Raw genomic sequence first — 25,824 nt, forward strand, 5'->3', positions numbered from 1 at the left:
ATTTTAATTTGAACACTTGGTTTTGGTTTATTTGGTTTTTTAGTATTTAAGCACACCCCACCCCCCCCCCTTCTTATAAAAGGGGGGCCTAATAAAAAGAAAAATAGGAAAAAAAAAAAAATCTGATCACATCTCTGTTGGGTTGTCTTTGAGACACACCAGCTCGGCATTGGAGCTGATTGTGGCTGAACTGCCACTGAGTGGAGAGCAGAGAGAGCTGAGAGAGCAGGCCCTTGCCCAGGTCCCTCTGAGTCAAGGAGAAGGAGAAGGAGAAACCACCATCAACAAGGAGGGAGGGTGACGAAGAATACGACCAAACAGCAGCCGGGAGGGGTTGTGCTGCTGCTGCTGGTGGTTTGCGACACCGAACAGAGGGAGGAAGAGGAGGTCGGTGCAGTGAGGTGCGTCGGCTGAAGGTAGGGGGAGGAAGAAGACTTCAGAGGACAGGGGGTTCCCCCAAGTGTCTGGCCCAGGACAGCTGGAGCTGCCTGGGTGAAGTTACTTTCCTTTTCAAATCTTTGGAGGACTGAGCCTAGGCAGCTCCAGCTGTCTAGGGGAAGACATCTCCTCCCCCTGCCCACTGGAAGACAGACAGAAGAAGATCCACCTTTTAAGGTGCAACCCCGCCCCTCTTCCACCCACTTCTGCAGCAGCCCACCCCTGCAGACTCCCTCCTTCCCATTCCACCATTAATCCCTCCCACCTTCTCTTGCTCTCCCGGATATTCTGGGGGAAAATAAAACCAGCAAAGGGGCCCCTCTCCCAACCAAGCTCTGGGATTCGGGGAGAGAGGTTTCCTCAGGGCTTCTTTTAAAAAGGCCTAATTTCATCAGTAGGCCCGAGACTTGGGGTGGGTGTGGCTCTTTAGGTCATGGCTTCAACATCTTCGCCGGTGCCGGGACCCAGCAGGACGTATGCGGCGGTTACCTCGGGGGCCGCTCCTACAGTTCGTGCCGCTCCTGCTGGGCCGGCGCCTTTCCGCCTCATTACGAGGAAGCATGGGGTGAAGAGCTACGCCCACCCCAACATGACCATTGAGGCCTGCGTAAAGGCCATGGCCGAGGTTGTCGGCCCCTCGGCCATCGTCGCGGCCTCAAAAATGTACGGGAGGGCGGTGTTCTTCCTGAGGTCCGAGCGGGCGGTGTCCCTGGCCCTTAGTAAGGGGCTCACGGTGGGCGGGACCTTCCTGCCGGTGGACCCGCTGGAGGCCACCGCGCAGCGAGTCATTTTATCCAACGTCCCGCCTTTTCTGTCGGACGAGCTCCTCCTCCCCCACCTACGTCAACTGGGGGAGGTGAGGTCGGGGGTAACGCCGCTGCCGCTCGGACTCAGGGAGAACAGCCTCCGGCATGTTTACTCCTTCCATCGCCAGGCATTCGTCAAGCTGGCACGGGAGGAGGTTACGGAGGGGGGCTTTAACGCCCTCCACGAGGGGACCCCTTACCGCGTCTTTTGGACGGCAGAGGGTGGGCGGTGCCATGCCTGTAAGGAGGTGGGGCACCTGAAGAGGAACTGCCCTGCCTCTCAGGCCGCCAAAACAGCTACGGCGGCCGGGGCTGGCGCCGCCACCGCTCCTCCCCCCCCAACCCCGCCCCCGCGTCGGGAGAGTCAACTGCGCGGGTGGAGGTTGGCGTCGAGGCCTCCGCCAGTGGGGAGGAGGGGAACCCTCGCCAGAAGAAAGCGCGGAGAAAGAGGAAGAACTTAGAGGCTGGTCCTCGGGACAAAGAAAATCTTCGTCAGCACGAGGCCGTGACCGCGGCCAGTCAACATCTCGCGGTCGCGACAGAGCCCGGGCTGGCGGGTGATCAGGAGGGAGCGGAGGTGGGGGTCCCAGCAGACATGGAGTTCCCCCTCCCTCCGCGACCCCCCGGGAAGAAAAAGAGGCACCACTCCCCGGAAGCGAACAGGCTCCCTGCTAAGGGACGGCCCCCCGTGGAAGGGGAGTCGGTGCCGGTCGCGGATCCTGCGGCCCCGCCCGTGACATCCGAACAGCGGCGGGGGTCATCTACCTCTCGGGGGGAGGAGATCGTGCCCGTGCCTCCCGGGGGGGATGGAGAGACCCCGCCGATAGGGGGGGTCGCGGCTCCGCATTTACCCGACACTACCCTGTTCACCGGGTCGGGCGTCCTGGGTGTCGGGGTGGGCGAGGCCGTTGCGGCCAAATTCGTCTGCCCCCGGCTCGACCTCTCCCAGGACCTGCTCGACCTGGTGGTGGGTTTTAACCGGAATATCTCACCGGCCGGGTCGGTCGGTGGCGACGTGGGTGGGGGACCCCCTCCTCTCAGTCTCTGGGCTCGGAGCCGGGGGAGGTGGGAGAACTGGAGTACACGTTCTCCCCGGTTTGCCCCTATATCCGGGTGCCAGTTTTTCACCGCTCGGAGGCTGGGGAGGTTCCCCGCCCGGCGCCGCCCTCTGACCCGGACCCCCCGGTAGAGCCCGGGGGGGACTCCTCTGCCGACGATCCTGGGGGTGTGATCGTGGCGGAGGCGGGGCTGGCCGGCGCGGCCGTCTCGTTCTCCGCGCTTTGTGCGGGGAGCGGGTCGGCCGCGGGCGACGATGATCCGGAGGAGGACGGGGACTCGGTGGTGGGCACTGGGGAGGATTTGGAGTTCGCCGCCAGTGAGGTGGTGGACGCCCTCGTGCCCGACACCGAGTCTCCCCTCATCCCCGTTGAGGAACTCCGGGATTTTGCGTCCGGTTGGAGCCGTCGTCGCGATGGCGTCCGGCTGGCCCTCGACCGTTGGTCGGAGCCGACGCAGTTAATCCGCTCGGTCCGGGCCGCCGTCGCGTCCGTGGCCGCGGAAGGGGACGGCGGCGGGGTCGGGCTGCGTCGGCTCAGATCCCTCCTCACCGGGCTCTTGAGGGAGTGGCGGTCGACTAGCGGCCCCGCTCCCTCCGCGCGTTAGGTTTAAGTAGGTTGCGCTGTGCTCTTGCCATGGAGATAACCATAGCCAGCCTCAACATCAACGGCGGCAGAGACGCCCGCCGTAGATTTGACAAGTTCTCGGTCCTGCGGGACGGGAAGTATGCGGTGTGCTTTCTGCAGGAAACCCACACCGTTCCGGGAGACGAGGCCACGTGGATCCTGGAATGGGGAGGGGGGGTCTACTTGAGTCACCTCGCCAGCGTTTCGAGCGGGGTGGCCATCTTGTTGGCCCCGACTTTTCAGCCGGAGATCTTGGGGGTCAAGGAGCCGGTGCCGGGCCGCTTGCTCCACGTAGCCCTTCGCCACGGGGACGTGCCGCTTCACCTGGTGAACGTGTACGCCCCCTGTTCCGGAGCCGAGCAAGTGAGCTTCTTTGAAGAAGTGTCCACTTACCTAAACTCCGTCGACGCCGGCGAGTGCATTATCCTCGGGGGGGATTTTAACCGTACCCTCGAGGCGAGGGACCGCTCCGGTCCCGCGGATCGCCGGTCGGCGACGGGGAAGTTGAGGGACCTGGTCGGGTCCTTCGACTTGGTGGACGTCTGGCGGAATCTCCATCCCGACTCCGGCCAGTTCACCTTTGTGAGGGCCGGAGGGGGGAGCACCAGAATCGACCGCCTGTACGTTTCGCGGGCGTACGCCTCCTGCGTCCCGTCGGCCTCCATCCGGCCGGTGTCGTGCTCGGACCACCACCTGGTGTGGATGGAGCTCGCTCTGCTCCGCGCCCGGTCGGGGTCCGCGTACTGGCACTTTAACAACCGGCTGCTGGAGGACGCGCGGTTCCGGGACTCGTTCCGTCTGTTCTGGAGCGACTGGAGAGGGAAGCGGGGAGGCTTCTCCTCCTTGAGGCTATGGTGGGACGTGGGCAAGGCTCACGTCCGCCTCTTCTGTCAAGAGTACGCGAGGGGGTCGACTAAGAGGCGGGAGTCCGAGATCAAGCGGTTGGAGCAGGAGGTGCTTGGCCTGGAGTCCCGTCTCGGTCAGGCCGCCGAGGATCCGGCCCTGCGGCAGGTGTACGAGGAGAGGAAGGACGCTCTGAGGGACCTGCAACTGGTCGGGTCCCGAGGAGCGTACGTGAGGTCGCGGCTCCAGCTCCTGCGGGACCTGGACCGCGGCTCTCCCTTCTTCTACTCGCTGGAAAAGCGGCGGGGGGCTCGTAAGCAGCTCCTTACGCTGCTGACCGACGACGGGTCCCTCGTCTCGGACCCGGAGGGAGTCAGGGCCCGGGCTCGATCTTTCTACGAGGCTCTGTTCTCTCCGGATCCGTCCAGCGAGGAGGCGCGCAGAGTTTTGTGGGAGGACCTGCCGAAGGTCGGCCCGGAGGACGCCGAGCGTCTGGACGCTCCCCTCAGTTTGGCGGAGCTGACGGGCGCCCTCCACCAGCTCTCTAGGGGCAAATCCCCGGGGCTGGACGGGCTGACCGTGGAGTTCCTCAGGGCCTTCTGGGACGTCCTGGGGGGCGACTACGCGCGGGTCCTGGGGGAATGTCTGGCGACCGGGGAGATGCCCCTTTCGTGGCGCAGGGCGGTCGTGGTCCTGCTGCCTAAGAAGGGGGATCTCCGCAACCTTAAAAACTGGCGCCCGGTCTCCCTCCTCAGCACGGATTATAAGGTCTTTGCCAAGGCGATGTCTGCTCGCCTGGGCACCGTGCTGGCCCACATGATCCACCCCGACCAGTCCTACACGGTCCCGGGCCGAAAGATCCACGATAACATCCACCTGGTCCGGGACCTGATCCACCATTCCCAGAGGGCTGGTCTGTCGGTCGCCTTCCTTTCCTTAGATCAGGAGAAGGCGTTCGACAGGGTGGATCACGAGTATCTATTCGGGACTCTGCGCGCTTTCGGGTTCGGGTCGCATTTCGTCGCCCGGATCCGACTTCTGTACGCCGCCGCGGAGTGTCTGATTAAGGTTAACGGATCCTTGACGGCGCCCCTTCGCTTCGGGAGAGGAGTGCGTCAGGGGTGCCCCATGTCCGGCCAATTATACGCCGTCTGCGTGGAGCCTTTCCTGCGCCTCTTGCGCAAGAGGTTGTCGGGACTGGCTCTGCGCGAGCCGGACGTGGAGGTCGTCCTTTCGGCTTACGCCGACGACGTGCTCCTCGTGGTCACGGATCCCCTTGACTTGCGGAGGATGCGCGAGTGCCAAGAGGTCTACTCTGCGGCGTCTTCCGCAAGGATCAACTGGGAGAAATGTTCCGGACTCCTGGTGGGTCAGTGGCGGGTGGACTCCCTGCCGGAGGAGCTCAGGCCTTTCGCCTGGAGTACCACGCACCTCCGGTACCTGGGAGTCTACCTCGGCCCTGCCGAGGAAGCCTGGCCGGCGAACTGGGAAGAGCTGGAGGTCAAAGTCACCGCTCGCCTGGCGCGCTGGACAGGACTGCTCCGAGTGTTATCCTACAGGGGTCGAGTGCTGGTCATAAACCAGCTGGTGGCCGCCATGTTGTGGTACAGATTGGTCACTTTGACCCCCCCCCCCCCTGATTTTGTCGCCAAGATTCAGAGGAAGTTCGTCGACTTCTTCTGGGCCAAAGGGATGCACTGGGTCGCTGCCGCGGTCCTGAGTCTCCCGCTTAGGGAGGGCGGTCAGGGGCTGGTGTGCGTCTGCACCCAGGTGGCAACTTTCCGCCTTCGGACGCTGCGGCGATACCTGTACGTTGAGCGTCCTCTTAGATGGCGTGCGCTGGCGACGTACTTTTTCCGCCAGCTGCACGGCCTGAACTACGACACGCAGCTCCTGTTCGTCTCGCTGTTGGGCGGCCGCACGTCTTTGCAGGAGCTGCCTGTCTTTTACCAGGATCTGCTCAGGGTCTGGAACATGGTCGCCTCCAGCCGGAGCTCTCGCCCGTCGGGGGTAGCGGCCGTCCTGCAGGAGCCGCTGCTCGGGAATCCGTTCCTCCGCGATGTCGGCTTCGGCCACTCGCGGCTGTCGGTGCGGAGGGCCGTGGCCGGTCGGGTGACCAGAGTCAGGGACGTCCTGGATGGCGGTGGGTCGGGTTGGCTCGAGCCGTGGGCGCTCGCCGCTCGCATGTCCTCGTGGCGTGCCGGGGACGCGGCCGCCGCCATCCAGGCGTTGAAATCGGCGCTCGGCCCTGACTCCACTCGGGATGTGGAGGCGGCTCAGGCGTGCGGAGCCATCCCGTCCGACCTGACCCCCGTTCGGACTGAATTCCTCCTCGGCGCCAAACCCCGGAACCTCCCTCGGGGGGCCGCGCCTCACAACTTGAGCCGTCTCTCGGACGTTCCCTCCGTGCCGTTTCACACCGCGCGGAGGGATTTCCTGTACGGGCTGCTCCTGCACACCATCCACTTCCTCGCCCTCGTCTCTCGCCCGGACACGCCCTGGCGTGCCATCCTGCCGTCCGGCGGAGACGGGGGTCCCCAGTGGGAGGCTCTCTATACAGGGGTCCTCCCGTGTTACTTTGGGGATCTGGGGTGGAGGGTGTTGCACGGAGCAGTCGCGTGCAACCGGCGGTTACGCCATTTCACGGACACCCAGGCCGCTTGCATTTTCTGCGGCCTGGAGGAGTCCGTTTTTCATTTGTACACTGGGTGTGCGAGACTGCAGCCCCTGTTCCATTATTTGGAGGGGCTGCTCCTCAAGTTCTGGCTGCGCTTCAGTCCCACGCTCCTGATCTTTGGCCGCCCGGTGAGGAGAGGGGCGGGCAGGTCGGTGGACGTCCTCGTGGGCCTGCTCCTGGGCCTGTCCAAGGTGGCTATCCACAGGTCCAGGATGCTCGCGGTCCGTGGGGGCGGTCGCTCGGCCTGTCTGCCTCTCTTTCGCGGGTTGCTCCGCGCCCGGGTGGCCCTGGAGATGGAGCACGCGGTGTCTGCCGGTACGCTTGAGGCTTTCCGCGACCGGGGGGCACCGCAGGGGCTGGAGTGCATCCTGGACGAGGATAATAAAATTTTGATTTGAACTCTTGGTTTTGGTTTGTTTGGTTTTTAGTTGTTAAGCACACCCCACACCCCCCCTTCTTATAAAAGGGGGGCCTAATTTAAAAAAAAAACAACTTCCCAGCCTGTGAGCAGTGTGCTGGGGCCGGTCGGTATTGGCGAGCCACTTGCCAGCCAATCGAGTGTGGCCCTGCGGAAGTGCTGCAAGCAGGTGCAGAGCACAGAGGAGAGGAGAGCCATCGAGAGGGAAGGAGGGAGAAAGAAAGAAGGAGGCGAAAAAAAAACCATCAGGCAGCTGCGAGGGGTGTGCTGCTGCTGTCAGCCTTAAACAGCAGGAAGAGGAGGTCGGCGGCGATCGGGGTGGCCGACTGAAGGTAGGGGGAGGTAAGAAGATCTTTTTCGACCAGGGGATTCCGCCCCCAAGTGTCTGGCCCGGGACAGCTGGAGCTGCCTGGGTGAAGTTCCTTACTTTTGCCATCTGTGGAGGACTGAGCCGAGTCAGCTCCGGCTGTCTAGGAGAAGACATCTCCTCCCCCTGCCCACCGGAAGAAAGAAGCCAGAAGAAGGTGCCACCCCGCCCCTCTTTGGCCGACTTCCCCAGCGGCCCACCCCTGCGGACTCCCTCCGTTTTCCCTGTGCCATCCCTCCCTCTCTTGCTCTCGTGCTCTTTTGAGCAGTAGCTTCAGACAAAGACAGAACCAAATATCAGACAAAGGAGCCCCTCTCCCACACTTGTACTGGGATACAGGGGAGAGGCGGTTTCTATTTACATTTAACACAAGGCCATTTTTTGCCATCCACCGGCCTGAGACCATGGCGACGCCATCTTCGCCGGTCCCCGGTCCCAGCAGGACGTATGCGGGGGTCGCCACGGCGGCCGCGCCTTCGATTTCGGACGCTCCTGCTGGGCCGGCGCCATTTCGCCTCTTGACGAGGCTCCATGGGGTGAAATGTTACGCTCACCCCAATATGACCATCGAGGCCTGCGTAAAGGCCATGGCCGAGGTGGTCGGCCCCTCGGCCATCGTCGCGGCCTCGAAAGTGTACGGGAAGGCTGTAGTCTTCCTGAGGTCCGAGCGGGCGGTGTCCCTGGCCCTTAGCAAGGGGCTCACGGTGGGCGGGACTTTCCTGCCGGTGGACCCGCTGGAGGCCACCGCGCAGCGGGTGGTGCTGTCAAACGTCCCGCCCTTCCTGCCGGATGAGCTCCTCCTCCCTCACCTGCGTCAACTGGGGGAGGTGAGGTCGGGGGTAACGCCGCTGTCGCTCGGCCTCAGGGAGACCAGCCTCCGGCATGTTTACTCCTTCCGTCGCCAGGCGTTTATCAAGCTGGCGCGGGAGGAGGTTACGGAGGGGGGCTTTAACGCCCTCCACGAGGGGACCGCCTACCGTGTCTTCTGGACGGCAGAGGGTGGGCGGTGCCATGCCTGCAAGGAGGTGGGGCACCTGAGGAAGAACTGCCCCGCCTCCCAGGCCGCCAAAGCAGCTCCGGCGGCCGAGGCTGGCGCCGCCACCGCTCCTCCCCCTAACCCCGCCCCCGCGTCGGGAGAGTCCACTGCGTGGGCGGAGGGTGCCGACGAGGCCTCCGCCGGGGGAGAGGGAGGGAACCCTCGCCCGAAGAAGGCGCGGAAGAAGAGTAGACATCGGGAGGCTGGTCCCCAGGTTGGAAATCCTTCCAGCCAGCCCGAGGCCGTGGTCGTGACCGCGGCCAAACGACAACTCGCGGTCGCGGCAGAGCCAGGGCTGGCGGGTATTCAGGAGGGAGCGGAGGGGGGGGCCCCAGCAGACATGGGGCTCGCCCTCCCTCCGCCACCCTCCGGAAAACAGAAAAGGCGCCGCTCCCTGGAAGCGGAGGGGAACCCTGCCAAGGGACGGCCCCCCGCGAAAAGGGAATCGGAGTCGGCGCCGGCGGCGGATCCTGCGACTCCACCCTCCATTTCCCACCGCCAGCGGGGGTCATCCACCTCTCGGGGGGAGGAGATCGTGCCCGTGCCTCCCGGGGGGGATGGAGAGACCCTGCCGAAAGGGGGGGCCGCGGATTCGTGCGCCGACGCGAGCTTCCCGTTCACCGGGTCGGGGGTCCTGGGTGCCGGAGCGGGCGAGGCCGAAGAGGCCGGATTCGTCTGCCCTCGGCTCGACCTCTCCCAGGACCTGCTCGACCTGGTGGCGGGTTTTAACACGAAAATGTCACGGGCCGGGTCGGTCGGTGGCGGTGTGGGTGGGGAGACCCCCTTCTCCCAGTCTCTGGGCGCGGAGCCGGGGGAGGTTGGAGAGCTGGAATATATGTTCTCCCCGGTTTCCCCGGTTTCCCATTATATCCGGGTGCCCGTTTACCACCGCTCGGAGGCTGGGGAGGGTCCTCGCCCGGAGCCGCCCTCCGACCCGGACCCCCCGGTGGAGCCCGGGGAGGAATCCTCTGCCGACGATCCTGGGGGTGGGATCGTGACAGAGGTGGGGCCGGCCGGCGCGGCCGTCCCGTTCTCCGCACCCTGTGCGGGGAGTGGGTCGGCCGCGGGCGACGATGGCCCGGAGGAGGTCGGGGACTCGGTGGTGGGCACTGGGGAGGATTTAGAGTTCGCCGCCAGTGAGGCGGCGGACACCCTCGTGCCCGACACCGAGTCTCCCCTCATCCCCGTTGAGGAACTCCGGGATTTTGTGTCCGGTTGGACCCATCATGGCAATGGCGCCCGGCGGGCCCTCGACCGTTGGTCGGAGCCGGCGCATCTGATCCGCTCGGTCCGGGCCGCCGTCGCGTCCGTGGCCGCGGAGGAGGATGGCGGCGGGGTCGGTCTGCGCCGGCTCAGATCCCTCCTCACCGGGCTCTTGGGGGGAGAGGAGGTCGACGAGCGGCCCCGCTCCCTCCGCGCATTAGGTTTAAGTAGGTTGCGCTGTGCTCTTGCCATGGAGATAACCATAGCCAGCCTCAACATCAACGGTGGCAGAGACGCCCGCCGTAGATTTGACAAGTTCTCGGTCCTTCGGGACGGGAAGTATGCGGTGTGCTTTCTGCAGGAAACCCACACCGTTCCGGGAGACGAGGCCACGTGGATCCTGGAATGGGGAGGGGGGGTCTACTTGAGTCACCTCACCAGCGTTTCGAGCGGGGTGGCCATCTTGTTGGCCCCGACTTTTCAGCCGGAGATCTTGGGGGTCAAGGAGCCGGTGCCGGGCCGCTTGCTCCACGTGGCCCTTCGCCACGGGGACGTGCCGCTTCACCTGGTGAACGTGTACGCCCCCTGGTCCGGAGCCGAGCAAGTGAGCTTCTTTGAGGAAGTGTCCACTTACCTAAACTCCGTCGACGCCGGCGAGTGCATTATCCTCGGGGGGGATTTTAACCGCACCCTCGAGGCGAGGGACCGCTCCAGTCCCGTGCGTTGCCGAACGGCGACGGAGAAGTTGAGGGACCTGGTCGGGTCCTTCGACTTGGTGGACGTCTGGCGGAATCTCCATCCCGACTCCGGCCAGTTCACCTTTGTGAGGGCCGGAGGGGGGAGCACCAGAATCGACCGCCTGTACGTTTCGCGGGCGTACGCCTCCTGCGTCCCGTCGGCCTCCATCCGGCCGGTGTCGTGCTCGGACCACCACCTGGTGTGGATGGAGCTCGCTCTGCTCTGCGCCCGGTCGGGGTCCGCGTACTGGCACTTTAACAACCGGCTGCTGGAGGACGCGCGGTTCCGGGACTCGTTCCGTCTGTTCTGGAGCGACTGGAGAGGGAAGCGGGGAGGCTTCTCCTCCTTGAGGCTATGGTGGGACGTGGGCAAGGCTCACGTCCGCCTCTTCTGTCAAGAGTACGCGAGGGGGTCGACTAAGAGGCGGGAGTCCGAGGTCAGGCGGTTGGAGCAGGAGGTGCTTGTCCTGGAGTCCCGTCTCGGTCAGGCCGCCGAGGATCCGGCCCTGCGGCAGGTGTACGAGGAGAGGAAGGACGCTCTGAGGGACCTGCAACTGGTCGGGTCCCGAGGAGCGTACGTGAGGTCGCGGCTCCAGCTCCTGCGGGACCTGGACCGCGGCTCTCCCTTCTTCTACTCGCTGGAAAAGCGGCGGGGGGCTCGTAAGCAACTCCTTACGCTGCTGGCCGACGACGGGTCCCTCGTCTCGGACCCGGAGGGAGTCAGGGCCCGGGCTCGATCTTACTACGAGGCTCTGTTCTCTCCGGATCCGTCCAGCGAGGAGGCGCGCAGAGTTTTGTGGGAGGACTTGCCGAAGGTCAGCCCGGAGGACGCCGACAGACTGGACGCTCCGCTCAGTTTGGCGGAGCTGACGGGCGCCCTCCACCAGCTCTCTAGGGGCAAATCCCCGGGGCTGGATGGGCTGACCGTGGAGTTCCTCAGGGCCTTCTGGGACGCCCTGGGGGGCGACTACGCGCGGGTCCTGGGGGAATGTCTGGCGACCGGGGAGATGCCCCTTTCGTGGCGCAGGGCGGTCGTGGTCCTGCTGCCTAAGAAGGGGGATCTCCGCAACCTTAAAAACTGGCGCCCGGTCTCCCTCCTCAGCACGGATTATAAGGTCTTTGCCAAGGCGATGTCTGCTCGCCTCGGCACCGTGCTGGCCCACATGATCCACCCCGACCAGTCCGACACGGTCCCGGGTCGGAAGATCCACGATAACATCCACCTGGTCCGGGACCTGATCCACCATTCCCAGAGGGCTGGTCTGTCGGTCGCCTTCCTTTCCTTAGATCAGGAGAAGGCGTTCGACAGGGTGGATCACGAGTATCTATTCGGGACTCTGCGCGCTTTCGGGTTCGGGTCGCATTTCGTCGCCCGGATCCGACTTCTGTACGCCGCCGCGGAGTGTCTGATTAAGGTTAACGGATCCTTGACGGCGCCCCTTCGCTTCGGGAGAGGAGTGCGTCAGGGGTGCCCCATGTCCGGCCAATTATACACCGTCTGCGTGGAGCCTTTCCTGCGCCTCTTGCGAAAGAGGCTGTCGGGACTGGCTCTGCGCGAGCCGGGCGTGGATGTCGTCCTTTCGGCTTACGCCGACGACGTGCTCCTCGTGGTCACGGATCCCCTTGACTTGCGGAGGATGCGCGAGTGCCAAGAGGTCTACTCTGCCGCGTCCTCCGCAAGGATCAACTGGGAGAAATGTTCCGGACTCCTGGTGGGTCAGTGGCGGGTGGACTCCCTGCCGGAGGAGCTCAGGCCTTTCGCCTGGAGTACCACGCACCTCCGGTACCTGGGAGTCTACCTCGGCCCTGCCGAGGAAGCCTGGCCGGCGAACTGGGAAGAGCTGGAGGGCAAAGTCGCCGCTCGCCTGGCGCGCTGGACAGGACTGCTCCGAGTGTTATCCTACAGGGGTCGTGTGCTGGTCATAAACCAGCTGGTGGCCGCCATGTTGTGGTACAGATTGGTCACTTTGACCCCCCCCCCTGAGTTTGTCGCCAAGATTCAGAAGAAGTTTGTTGACTTCTTCTGGGCCAAAGGGATGCACTGGGTCGCTGCCGCGGTCCTGAGTCTCCCATTTAGGGAGGGCGGTCAGGGGCTGGTGTGCGTCCGCACCCAGATGGCAACTTTCCGCCTTCGGACGCTGCGGCGATACCTGTACGTTGAGCGTCCTCTTAGATGGCGTGCGCTGGCGACGTACTTTTTCCGCCAGGTGCACGGCCTGAACTACGACACGCAGCTCCTGTTCATCTCGCTGGTGGGCGGCCGCATGTCTTTGCAGGAGCTGCCTGTCTTTTACCAGGATCTGCTCAGGGTCTGGAACATGGTCGCCTCCGGTCGGGGCTCTCGCCCGTCAGGGGTAGCGGCCGTCCTGCAGGAGCCGCTGCTCGGGAATCCGTTCCTCCGCGATGTCGGCTTCGGCCGCTCGCGGCTGGCGAAGCAGATGGCCGTGGCCGGTCGGGTAACCAGAGTCAGGGACGTCCTGGATGGCGGAGGGTCGGGTTGGCTCGAGCCGTGGGCGCTCGCCGCTCGGATGTCCTCGTGGCGTGCCGAGGACGCGGCCGCCGCCATCCGGGCGTTGAAATCGGCGCTCGACCCTGACTCCACTCGGGGTGTGGAGGCGGCTCAAGCGTGCGGAGCCATCCCGTCCGATCTGACCCCCGTTCGGACAGAATTCCTCATCGGCGCCAGGCCCCGAAACCTCCCTCGGAGGGCCGCGCCTCACAACTTGAGTCGTCTCTCGGAAATTCCCTCCGTGCCGTTTCACACCGCGCGGAGGGATTTCCTGTACGGGCTGCTCCTGCACACTCTCCACTTCCTCGCCCTCGTCTCTCGCCCGGACACGCCCTGGCGTGCCATCCTGCCGTCCGGCGGAGACGGGGGTCCCCAGTGGGGGGCTCTCTACTCAGGGATCCTCCCGTGTTCCATCGGGGATCTGGGGTGGAGAGTGTTGCACGGAGCAGTGGCGTGCAACAGGCGTTTACGCCATTTTACGGACTCCCAGGCCGCCTGCAATTTCTGCGGCCTGGAGGAGTCCGTGTTTCATTTGTTCACTGGGTGTGCGAGACTGCAGCCCCTGTTTGATTATTTGGAGGGGCTGCTCCTCAGGTTCTGGCTGCATTTCAGACCCACGCTCCTGATCTTTGGCCGCCCGGTGAGGAGGGGGGCGGGCAGGTCGGTGGACGTTCTCGTGGGCCTGCTCCTGGGCCTGTCCAAGGTGGCCATCCACAGGTCTAGGATGATCGTGGTCCGTGGGGGCGGTCGCTCGGCCTGTCTGCCTCTCTTCCGCGGGTTGCTCCGCGCCCGGGTGGCCCTGGAGATGGAGCACGCGGTGTCTGCCGGTACGCTCGAGGCTTTCCACGACCGGTGGGCACCGCAGGGGCTGGAGTGCATCCTGGACGAGGATAATAAAATTTTAATTTGAACACTTGGTTTTGGTTTATTTGGTTTTTAGTATTTAAGCACACCCCACACCCCCCCTTCTTATAAAAGGGGGGCCTAATTAAAAAAAAAGAGAAAAAAAAAAGAAAAAAAAAAAGAGTTGATCAGGAAAATTAAAATTCTTATTTGACTCTGGTTATTGATTTGTATTAAAAATAAAGTTGTCATCCTAAACCTACCCCCAGCCAAAGGGGCTTAAATAAAATCAAAAGCAAAAGAAATATCTAAATAAACCCGTTTAGGAGACACTGGGTTTGCCCTCGTGTCATCAACCCAAAATAAAGGATATCGAACAAAGGGGCACAAATAATAAACACCAAAATCAAACAAAAGACAAAGAAAACTTAGCAAATTAACTCATAATATTATTGGCAGTGTCTACCATACACTCCAGTCCCTGCTGTGCCCATCGGTCGTGGAAGGCCTCAAGTGTACCTGCAGACAACGCGTGCTCCTTCTCCAGGGCCACCCAGGCATGGAGAAAGCCACGGCAGAGAGGTTTGCAGCCAGAGCGACAGCCCCCATGGGCCATATCCAACCTGGACCCGTGGCTGGTCACCTTGGCCAGGCCCAGGAGCAGACTCATGAGGAGGTCCTCCGACTTGCCTCCCCCACTCCGCACCGGGCAGCTAAAGATCAGGAGCGCAGGACTGAAGTGCAAAATTCAATTAACTGTGATGCTGAGACAATATTCAAAGCAATCAAGTAGCCTTGAGTGAATTTGCAAACCAACCATTGGACAGAGAAATGGAAACTCCATCCCATGGATGGTGGGAATCGCCCCCAGTTCTAATATAGAGAATGGGTGTGTCTGAGGATTGGCAGCATGGGGGCATCAACTGGGCAAAGCATTGTGGGATGTGTCATTTTTAGTTTTGATTCTCATGAAATGTTGTTTGGTAAAATTCAGGATATTCAGCGAGAATGAGAGGGAGTGAAGATTACTGAATGCAATGTCACCCACACAAACATCTCCATTTGTGTCAGCTGTGGCTCAGTGGCAGCACTCTCACCTCAGAGTCAGAAGGTTGTGGGTTCAAGTCCCACTCCAGGGACTGGAGCACAAAGTCTAGACTGATACTTCAGTGCAACACTGAGGGAGTGCTGCACTGTCAGACATAAAAACATAAGAAATAGGAGCAGGAGTAGGCCATATGGCCCCTCGAGCCTGTTCCGCCATTCAATCAGATCATGGCTGATCATCGACCTCAAATCCACTTTCCTGCCCAATACCCATATCCCTTGATTTCCCCTTGAGTTCAAACATCTATCTGTCTCAGCCTTGAACATACTCAACAACTCAGCTTCCATGGCCCTCTGGGGTAGAGAATTCCAAAGATTCACAACTCTCTGAGTGAAGAAATTCCTCCTTGTCTCACTCTGAACGGCCGACCCCTTATACTGCGACTATGCCCCCTAGTTCTAGACTCTCCAACCAGGGAAAACAATCTCTCAGGCCTGTCAAGCCCCCACAGAACCTTATATGTTTCAATGAGATCATCTCTCATTCTTCCAAACTCTAGAGAGTTTGGGCCCATTCTACTCAACCTCTCCTCAGAGGACAACCCTCTCATCACAGGAAATAATTGAGTGAACCTTCACCTCGAAGGCAAGTATATCCTTCCTTAGATAAGGAGACCAAAACTGTACGTAGTCCTCCAGGTGAGGTCTCACCAAAGCCCTGTATAACTGTAGTAAGACTTCCTTAGTCTTGCACTCCAACCCCCTTGCAATAAAGGCCAACATGCCAATTGCTTGCTGTACCTGCATGCTAACTTTTTGTATTTCTTTGTACGAGGACACCCAACATTTCTCTGAACACCAACATTTACTAGTTTCTCACCATTTAAAAAATATTCTGTTTCTCTATTCTTCCTACCAAAGTGAATAACCTCATATTTCCCCACATCAGATGTGCCATCTTTCAGATGAGACATTATACTGAGGCCCTCTCTGCTCTCTCAGTTGCCTGTAAAAGATCCCATGGCACTAATTTGAGGAAGAGCAGGGGAATTCTCTCCAGTGGCCAATATTTATCCCTCAACCTACATCACTAAAGCAGATTATCTGGTCATTATCACATTGCTGTTTGTGGAACCTTGCTGTGCAAAATTTGGCTGCCCCGTTCCCAACATTACAACAGTGACTCGACTTCAAAAGTACTTCATTGGCTGTGAAGCACTTTGGGGCGTCCTGAGGTTGTTAAAGGTGCTATAGAAATGGGAGTCTTTCTTTCTTTCTATTTTCTCCATCGTGTTCCTTTTATGATCAGCGTTCAATGAGGCTAAAGAATATTTAAATCTGATTGAAATGAGACTCTGATGTTCTCTAACAGTCTGGCTCATCACATTGGTGTTTCTCTGAGATCCAAAGTCTTGACAGCTGGTTTCATTGCAAAATGGTTGAGGTTTTCAGTCCTGGATTATGTGATGAGATATGTTGCCTTGGAATAAAACTTTTTTTTTTAGATGGGCTGGAGGGGATGGAAGTGATTCACAGCTGGAACCACCAATCATTGTACAAACACTAGTCTTTTGGGAGATGCAACCCATGAGCATCGTTGACCCACATGAACTGGAAATATAGCTGGTATTTATACCTGTATTGGCCAGAAAGGATCCAAGATGTAGCGAATGACCTGCAGTCATGCAGAGCTTCGACCAAATGGATGGACACCACAAGTTCATCCTCAACAGCCAGGCAGGTGCACACCAGAGACTTCAATTAAGTCCTTTGATTCCTGGCTCTGCGAGTACTTGATTTATGCTTTGCACAGGACCTTTAAATTATGTATGGAATACTTGTAGGGAGTCTACCTACAAAGAAGCAGAGCTCTGCCTCGTTGTAGGCAGACTGTAGGAAACATCAGTCGGGTACGGGGTGATTATTAACCTAATAGTCTGTATGGTGTGAACAGTTAACCAGCGTTAGCCCAGTTGAAATCTGTGGAGGGAATACTTGCAGCTGATGCACATGGAAGTTCAGCACATTAAAGACTGGTTTGTCTGAACAATGAAGCCATCAAACCCACCAGCAAACTCGGTTGCTGCTCAGCAACATATGAAATGTTTAATATGACATCATATACTTCTAACATATCCAGACAGTTAAAAAGTTTTTTTGGGGTTCACAAAACTGCAATCCTCTACTACATTCTTAACTTCAGTTGTAAATTCTGGATAATTACAGCTATTGCATCCAGAGTCTTTGAATCCACTCCTAAGTGTGAAGGAGACAAAGGGAGAGCTGGTAGGATTTGGAAAGGATGATAGATTTATGGAGGAGCGATTGTATTGACTTTATGAATTGATGGATGAGTGGTGTGGAACAACAAAAAAGTTACAATATCTAATATTTTGTTACATCAAAGACAACACACAACACCAGTGACAACAGTAACTTCTATTACAGCATTGCTCTTTACTTCTGCTTTCAACACAATCATTCAAATGCATGAATGAAATTTGCATTCAAGGTTTACACAGAATTGAAATTTGACCTTCAACACGTGGCCCTGAACATCTAATTCTTCAGAATTACTCCAAAAGGGAAGAAAAACAACTCAGAAATGAACCCGACACTGGAGCTGTTAAATGTCATTAATCTGAAAAAGCTACTACTCAATTTAAGAGACAAAACCCAGCGCAATGTTAGAAACAGTTTATTTCCAGTTAATGACAATTACACATCAAGAGTCCAGATCTCACCTCTTTGTAGAAAGTCAAAAGCTATCAATCCTACAGGATGGGGGTCTGACTAGACTATAAACAGGAGTACTAAACACAATAGGCTTTATCCCTGCAGTCAGTTTAATCACTCTCCCCCAATGTGTGCTTGTCAAACAGGTACACTCCCATGCCATTCTCAGGGGCTCCCAGTCTCTTCAGGTTGGTGACGTGATCTCCAAGCTTCTTGATCATCTTCACTTGTTCATCCAAGTAGTGGGTCTCCAGGAAGTCTCACAACTGGAAGAAAAGATGGAGAATAGTTATGTCCAGCAGGAGATATCGTGGAACATCTAAGTTTCCCCTCGAGCGTTTGGATTTTAATCCTCTTGGTCTGGAGGATTGGCAAGTGTTGCACTTCAGATTGATGCATTTTTTGCATCATTGGAGCAAACTTACTGTACAGTAAGTGCTTAGATCCTGGGGTCACTGGGACACACTTACTGCTAATGTACACAATAGGCCAACTTGCCTGTCTCCCCCGTCCCCAAAAAATTCCAAGAAAGACACAAACAAACAAACCGATTAGGAATGAAGATCTTTTGAATAGGCTCAAGGACAGCAAGGTTCCTCCATCTCTAACTTACCCAAAAGCCCACATTAACAGCATTAGGAACTTACATGAGGGTCTGTCCTCAGTGGACAGTTTGTGCAGATCCAGCAGACTCTGGTTCACATCCTTCTCCATCTGCAGAGCTCTCTGCATCGCCTCCAGACCATTGCTCCACTCATCCTGCTCTGGCTTCTGAAAAGGAAGTCTCAGCCAGTTCACTTAATGGATTAAACAAACGAACAATTCACCAGAAAGCATTGAAGGAAAATAGGGTGGAAAAAGTAAAAGTCCATGTTACCATGAACCAATTGTGTTAAGAATATAGAATTACTGAATTAAGCCATCACAACCACAAGAGTCAAATTAATGACAATTAGTATCGATGCATTTAAAGGGGAGCTCGACATGTACATGAGTGCAAAAGAAATAGAAAGATATGCTGATCACATTCGATCAAGTAAAGTGGGAGGAGGCTTTTCTGGAGCATGGACATAAACATAGACCAGTTGGACCAAATGACCTGTTTCTGTGAAGCAAATTCCATATAAATTGGAACTAATTGCTATGGAAATTTGAAACAAGCAAAGTGGTGCCATGTAAAAGACCACTTGTTTGCTGAACCCAACCTGGATATCCTCCAAGATGATTCTGGAATTTCAGCAATTTCTCAGCATCCTCATGTTTCTCCTGTGACTGCTCCTTGAAGAACTTGACAAAGTGATGCAGGGCAACATCATCCCGGTCAAAGTAATAGGACTGTGGAGAGATCAAAAGTAGTTGGATATCTCAAAGACCAATCATGGGTATTGTACATGAAGCCAACTTCAATATTTTGCTTTCTGGCTCACTCAACTGGTCTGCAGATTGTTATGAAAACTAGCACAGGCCAACTTGCTTCACTAATCTGGTAAAGATGGTGGATAATTTCATTCCCAGCAATTGGGAAGCTAGCCAATGGAAAATAATCACCAATTCAGCTTTAATTAAAATTTTACTTGAATATGCTCACAAATCAACACTTGCTTAACTTGAAATTATGACACTCAATAGTATATCTGGAAATTAGTGAAGGACCAATAATAACATTCCTTTCACCAGGATCATGCCCCCATTGAATGCAGTGTATTCCAAAAGTAAATTTGAAGAAGCTCAGAGCCCAGGAACGTGAGTCAGAGATTGAAGAAACTCAGCCTATAGTACAATTACTGTAAGGAACAGGGAGACAGTTTGTTTATAACAATTCAATTTAACTTGCACAATTACAGGTTTCAAAAATACACCCACTGTACATAGATTGAGGGATTGAATAGGGTCCAAAAAAAAGACTCACTATGGAGAGATAAACATAGGAGGAATAGAGCTCCATATTGATCTGCTTGTTGACACCATCCTCACTCCTTGTGATAGTTCTAACACACCTGGGAATCCATTCTAACTGTCTAAGAAGGTATTTTAACTAGCTGAACCAGGCTAACGTCTTCCCAAACTCTTTTTTTTTCTTTTTTTTCTTTTTCCTATTAGGCCCCCCTTTTATAAGAAGGGGGGTGTGTGGGGTGTGCTTAAATACTAAAAACCCAAACAAACCAAAACCAAGTGTTCAAATTAAAACTTTATTATCCTCGTCCAGGATGCACTCCAGCCCCTGCGGTGCCCCCCGGTCGCAGAAAGCCTCGAGCGTACCGGCAGACACCGCGTGCTCCATCTCCAGGGCCACCCGGGCGCAGAGCATTCCCAAACTCTTCTATTTATATGTCTGGGGACAGCCTGCCTGTAATACAAGGCGTGGCATTCCCGATGATGAGTAAAAACTCACACTAGCCATTCAGAGCTCTACGCCCACTGAGGACACCAATCAAGAAAGAGGCGTAGTCGAGATTGTATTTAAGGCCAATCAGAACATTTTTTTTTCAATTAAGTAGATTTGTTTTGAATCAGGTTGACTTTTTTTGTATGTTTCGATCCCCTTTTATGAGATTGAGGGAGGGAGGTTCAGGATGTAACTTTATTTTTTTCTTTAAAAATCCAAAAACTAAATGATAACAGAGTCAAATAATAATTTTAATTTTTTTTTTTATGGGCAGTCAGCTTTTTTTGTGTGTTTTAGGCCCCCCTTTTATAAGAATGGGGGTTAGGGTGTGTTCATGTGCAGTAAATCCAAAAAAAAAGTGTCAAATTATAATTTTATTATCTCGGTCCAGGATGCACTCCAATCCCTGCGGTGCCCATCCGTCGCGGAAAGCCTCAAACGTACCGGCAGACACCGCGTGCTCCCTCTCCAGGGCCATCGCGGTGCGAAGAATGCTGCGGAAGAGAGGCAGACGGTCGGAGCGACCGTCCCCATGGGCCGGGTCGAGCCTGGACCTGTAGATGACCACTTTGGACAGGCCTAGGGCCAGACCCATGAGAATGTCCTCCGACTTGCCTGCGCCCCCCCCCCCCAAACTCCCCACTCCCCTCAACGGGTGGCCAAAGATCAGGAGCGTGGGACTGAAGTCCTCGTGGGTCTGGTCCTGGGCCTGTCCAAGGTGGCCATCTGCAGGTCCAGGCTAGACATGGCCTATGGGGGGGCGGTCGCTCCGACTGTCTGTCTCTCTTCCGCAGCATTCTCCGTGCCCGGGTGGCCCTGGAGAAGGAGCACGGAGTGTCTGCCGTTATGTTTGAGACCGGGGACTGGAGTGGATAGTTGATTACGACAGTGACATTTTGGTTTAATTCGGTTTCATTGCTATGATTGGGTGTGCCACAAGAAAAAATTCTTACAGCACTTGAATAGGTTTTCGGGGTTCCTGACACTGGGGCTCAAAGACCCATTAGAAAAAAAGAGAAACTCAGTGTCTCCTTCTTGTTCAATTAAAAGAGTAACATTGAGACAATGGCACCGAGGGACTGGATAGCATGCTCGTAGTGGAAGGAATATTTTTTATTGAAGAGAGTGACTCAGGCTGACTGAAGCACAGGGACATGGACACACAGGCTGCAGACTGCACAGTGTTACAAGGGGACATGGGAATGGGTGGGATTCTGGGGAATGGGGGAGATGGGGAGAAAAGAACAGAACAAATGAGGAGCAGGGGGAGAAATCATTAGAAAGAGAGGTTAAAAAACAGACAGGTCACAGAATAAAAACAAACAGCAGGTTAAAATGAAGTGAAGAAACTTATGAAATAGAACAAGAGAAGTGATTGAATGAAAGGAGGATCCTGAAGATATTGGGTTTTTGTGTGTTTTTCCTTTTTTTTTGGTGTTTTTAGGCCCCCCCCCACTTTTTTCAGGGGGAGGGGTTAGGGTTTTTTTCCGTTCGTGTGATGAGAAAGCAGCTATTTGATTGGCTGCCAAACATTTATCATCAGTGATGTCACATCCTGTAGTTAAAGATGGGTTGGGTCTGAAAGAATAAATATAGCAGCTTAGGTTTGAGGTCCTTATGTTCATATTGTTTATAGTCAGTTGCTGGTCTATTAAAAAAAAAAGTAGTTTGGATGGCTTCTCAAGTGTGTCAGAATTACCAGAAGGAGTGTGAGGATGGTGTCAACAAGCAGATAAATATGGAGCTCTATTCCTCCTATGTTTATCTTTCTATGGTGAGCTTTGGGTATTTTGTCTTATTAACTAATGTAGACTTACTGAATTCTAGTGAATTAACCTTTTAAATTCAGTAAAATAATTGAATTTGCTGTTCTAATATTTCTTTTAAGTATCTTTATAGTTGTGATGTTTCATTATCCTTTCAAATGGATTGTCTGGGTCCTTTTTTATATAGTTTCCATGTTGGAGTTTACATTGAGACTGTGAAATGCATTCCCCACCCCCCTGCCCCCCCCCCAAAAAAAGCCTATTCAGTACATTGGCCAGTGAGTGTCTTTTGAGTTGCAGGTGACTTGCCCATAGTTGGGGTCTTTGAAACACCTGTGGTGAAATCTTTAGTCAAAACACAAATCCATGGCCATTCTTAGCCATAGCTCCATACTCTTGATCTTGTAACCTGTCTTTTCCAGCCAAAAGCTTAATTGAACTTCTCAAAGTTTCTAAAATCAAATTGGGAATTTTCAAAATGGGTGGAGTTTCTTGCTTAATGAAGGGAGTTTTGTTCAGGTTTGGGATGGAGTGTAACCCTTGTCTGTACAATAGCAAGAAACTTGTAATTGATGGAATGTATAGAACACAGTGGAGAAATGTGTGCCTTTTTTAATCAAGTAAGGCTGACATTGGGTTGCTCTCTGTTATCAGGAAAGTGCCCAATTGCTACAAAGCAATGAACATAAAGCCTAATTTGAGCAAAAGAAAATTTATATCTCACTCTTCACTGGTGCCTACTGGTCATGGCCTCAAATGAGTGTACTGGTGGACACTGCATGCTCCCTCTCCTGGACCACATGGGACTGGGCAAGACCATGAACGAAGCAGGTCAGCCCTCCTTGGGCTGTGCTGATCCTTGACATGTGAATAGGGGGTGGGGGTTTGTGATGAGTTCAGATTATTGATTTGGAAAAGTTTTTCAGATGTCAAATGTACATCTAAATTTTCCCAAATTTAGTGATCTGAACTAATTTGAGTTTTATCCTCTCTCATTGTTTGTCTCTGTTACAACTTATTTTCTTGGAATGTCACAAGTTCTGATCTAGTACACAGACCCTCTAAAAGGAGGAGACTCATTGCATGAGTTAGTTGACTAATTGTGCACCCTGGTCTTTCTGAATCACTTGTGGTGGAACAGGTAGCTTTCGGCACCTTGGTCACAGTATCCAACACTGAAGGAGGACCTGTCATGTGACTTCCTGGTTAATGCTTTGTATAAATTGAGATGTGGGCAGGAGGTACCTGAATGGCCAAGTAGCTCAAGCTTGGGTTTAAGTTGAGTTGCTCAGTGTGGTCAAAGACTGAGGTGATTCCATTCTCCACTGGCCACCTGTTGTCTACTTTCACCAGGTGAACTGAGTTAGGAAATATGAGTACTCTTTAAAAATGATCAAACTCCTTGGTTCCCTGATCCATGGTGAAATCACTGTACTGATGTTTGTTCTCTATCTTAATTTGGTATGATTGTTTAATTGACTCTTGTGCCTACAGTCCTATTACTTTGACCGGGATGATGTTGCCCTGCGTCACTTTGCTGAGTTCTTCAAGGAGCAGTCACATGAGGAACGGGAGCACGCTGAGAAACTGCTGAAATTCCAGAATCAGCGTGGAGGCCGAATCATCTTGGAGGACATCAAGGTTTGTTCATAGAATCAGGCCATTTGGCTCATAGTGTCTGTGCTGGCTCTTTGAAAGAATATCCAATTAGTCCCTCGTGCCCTGCTCTTTCCCCATAGAGCTGTAAATTATTCCTTTTCATGATTCTATACATAAAAATCTGTTCTGACAGTGCTATTGAATCAGCTTCCCTTTCAGGCATTTCATTCCAGATTGTAACAATTCACTGTTTATATATGAAATCTCTATCTTCCCTCTGGTTCTTTTGCCCATTATCTTCAATGTGTGTCCTCTGGTTAATGACCCACCTGCCAGTTGTTGAGTTCATGACTGGGCCAAATATAATTTATTGAGGCTTATTTTCATATTGAATGATTGGTCCCCAGTGCAGCCTCTATCCAGCTTTCAGAATGTGGAAAATTTCTCCACAGCAGAGAAGATGTTTTCTCATTAATGAGCCACATGTTCTACATTATAACTGAACAGAGTACTTGTTGCTAACATCAGGGCAAAAATCAATTTTCTTCCACTCTCCAGTCATCCTCTTGTTTCAGGCTAGTTTGAGATTAATACTGCATGGGATGCAGATGGGAGCTTGAGCATTTTGTGACTTGAAAGACTTCCCTTTTCAGAAGCCAGAGCAGGATGAGTGGGGCAATGGTCTGGAGGCGATGCAGAGAGCTCTGCAGATGGAGAAGGATGTGAACCAGAGTCTGCTGGATCTGCACAAACTGTCCACTGAGAGGACAGACCCTCATGTAAGTCCTTAATGCATCAGTGGCATTTAGCTTTTGGGTTTATTTTTAATTTGGGATTGTGTAATTTAGCACTGTCCTTTAAAATCACATCAGACTGAATGCAGCTCAATACTTTCCATTTCTAAGTCTGAGGTTTGTTAAATCTACTGAAGGTGAGCATTAAAATCTGTCCTTGAAATCAATCTGTTTCAAGGGTTGAGATATCTTGGGCTTGAAGGGAACCTTCAAATGGATACTGACTTTAGGTGTGTGACTGGGGCAGGGCAGCATTTATTTTCAATACCAGTGGCTGGGAGGGCAAGGAGTTAGATCTGGTAGTCTCTTGGCCATATTTTGTAATGAGACCTTGAGTATTCCCCAGTAGGGAAGTGAGATTAAAGGAACCTAATGATTCAAGTAGCTAGCTTGATTTTGATTTTTCCCTTTCCAGTTGTGTGACTTCCTGGAGACCCACTACTTGGATGAACAAGTGAAGATGATCAAGAAGCTTGGAGATCACATCACCAACCTGAAGAGACTGGGAACCCCTGAGAATGGCATGGGAGTGTACCTGTTTGACAAGCACACCCTGGGGGAGGAGTGACTGGACTGTTGTCCATGTTGCAGATATTCAACTTGTGTATTGAAGTTTTATGTTGCCATCTCTCTGAACTGGGAATGGAATTCAAAGTCTAAGATTAACTTCCAAACATTGTAGTTGAGTGTTCTTGCAGCTGAAATAAAACATTTTGATGTTGAACTGGTTCCTTTTCTTCAGTAATTGAGCACATTCTAACACCAATGCACGTGGCCTTGCGTCAAACAAAAAAAATTGTAAGAAATAGGTTGTCACCGTGATAAAATCTGATTTGTTTGGGCACATGGATGTTTTAACCCCTTCCCCTCCAGAAGGCTTAATTTGGTTTTGGAGCAGCCTAGGATGGCCATCAGGCCAAAATTAGATTTGTACCTAACAGCTTTCAATATTTGGTGTTCTGTAGTAGAGATTAAAGTGTAATCTGATTACAGTAAGACCTCTTCCTCCACATAGGCTTGAATCCCTTTTGGAGAGAGTGCATTTTTTTATTACTATTCGTTCATGGGATGTGGGCATCAATGGTGATTACAGTAGTTAACCTTCTGAATAAACAACCCCACACATTGCTGCTGACTTGTCCATTGTAGGACATGAGGGAAGTGTTCCCTGAAGCAGGTATTCAAATTTAAGTAGTTACAAAAATCCTGGAGCAAAGTAAGATCAAATCTCCAATTGTTCCTGCTAGGGTTACCTGGCTCTTTCCTCCTTCTCTTCAGCCCATCTTTTTCTTCCTGTGCAGAACTTTGGTCCAGCTCCTGCTATTTGTTTCAATCTCAATTTTTATTTTCCAGTCTCTGTTCACCTCATGCACCTTTTATATCCTGGACCCCATAGCCTCTAAAATACTTCCATTTGCTGTTGCAAATCTAAGAGCCCCTCTAAGTTTCCCTTGCTGGATTCTGTTTCATTAAACAGTTCTTGCCCCATGCCCCTCTCCTTGCGAATACAATCTTTGTGTAATCTTATTTGGCCTGCAACCAAATGCCACTTATAAGTCTACTGAAGAGTTGGAGAATAGAGCCATCTAATTAAAGGCTAAACCACCAACTACTTGGTCTGTTAAAAGCTTTAACTGAGTTTGCACCAGTGATGTTCAGGTTATTCTCACACAGGGATCATGTGATCAGATCAGTCCATCGACCCCACTTTTCGTTGCTTCATCTTTCCTTCACTAGGTTCCACCTTTGATTTTTTTTTTAGCCTGCTGTTTGTTGTTGATCCGACAGTATTCTGATGTGATCTGGAACACAAAATATCCACGGAGCCCCATCCTTCCCTGACTGCATTTAGGGAAATATCAGTAACTCCCCTTTCTAATGAGAAAATTCACCACTCGACTCTTTCCACTTGGTGTTTGACTGTCCAAAAAGTACAA

General features: G+C 54.1%; 1 protein-coding gene and 1 pseudogene across 1 annotated transcript; one reads left to right on the forward strand and one right to left on the reverse strand.

Annotated features, from left to right (window-relative positions):
- Positions 1-17,316: 17,316 nt before the first annotated feature.
- LOC137302283 (ferritin heavy chain B-like) lies at positions 17,317-20,323 on the reverse strand (annotated as a pseudogene).
- An 891-nt stretch (positions 20,324-21,214) lies between these two features.
- On the forward strand, positions 21,215-24,581 carry LOC137302127 (ferritin heavy chain B-like). Its single transcript, XM_067971799.1, has 4 exons — positions 21,215-21,502; positions 22,989-23,135; positions 23,747-23,872; positions 24,303-24,581. Exons 1-4 carry the CDS (start codon positions 21,401-21,403, stop codon positions 24,453-24,455), a joined length of 528 nt encoding a protein of 175 aa, XP_067827900.1. The 5' UTR covers positions 21,215-21,400; the 3' UTR covers positions 24,456-24,581.
- Positions 24,582-25,824: the final 1,243 nt, after the last annotated feature.

The sequence above is a fragment of the Heptranchias perlo genome, chromosome 35 (assembly GCF_035084215.1).
Source record: "Heptranchias perlo isolate sHepPer1 chromosome 35, sHepPer1.hap1, whole genome shotgun sequence".
In the NCBI taxonomy this organism is placed as follows: Eukaryota; Metazoa; Chordata; class Chondrichthyes; order Hexanchiformes; family Hexanchidae; genus Heptranchias; species Heptranchias perlo.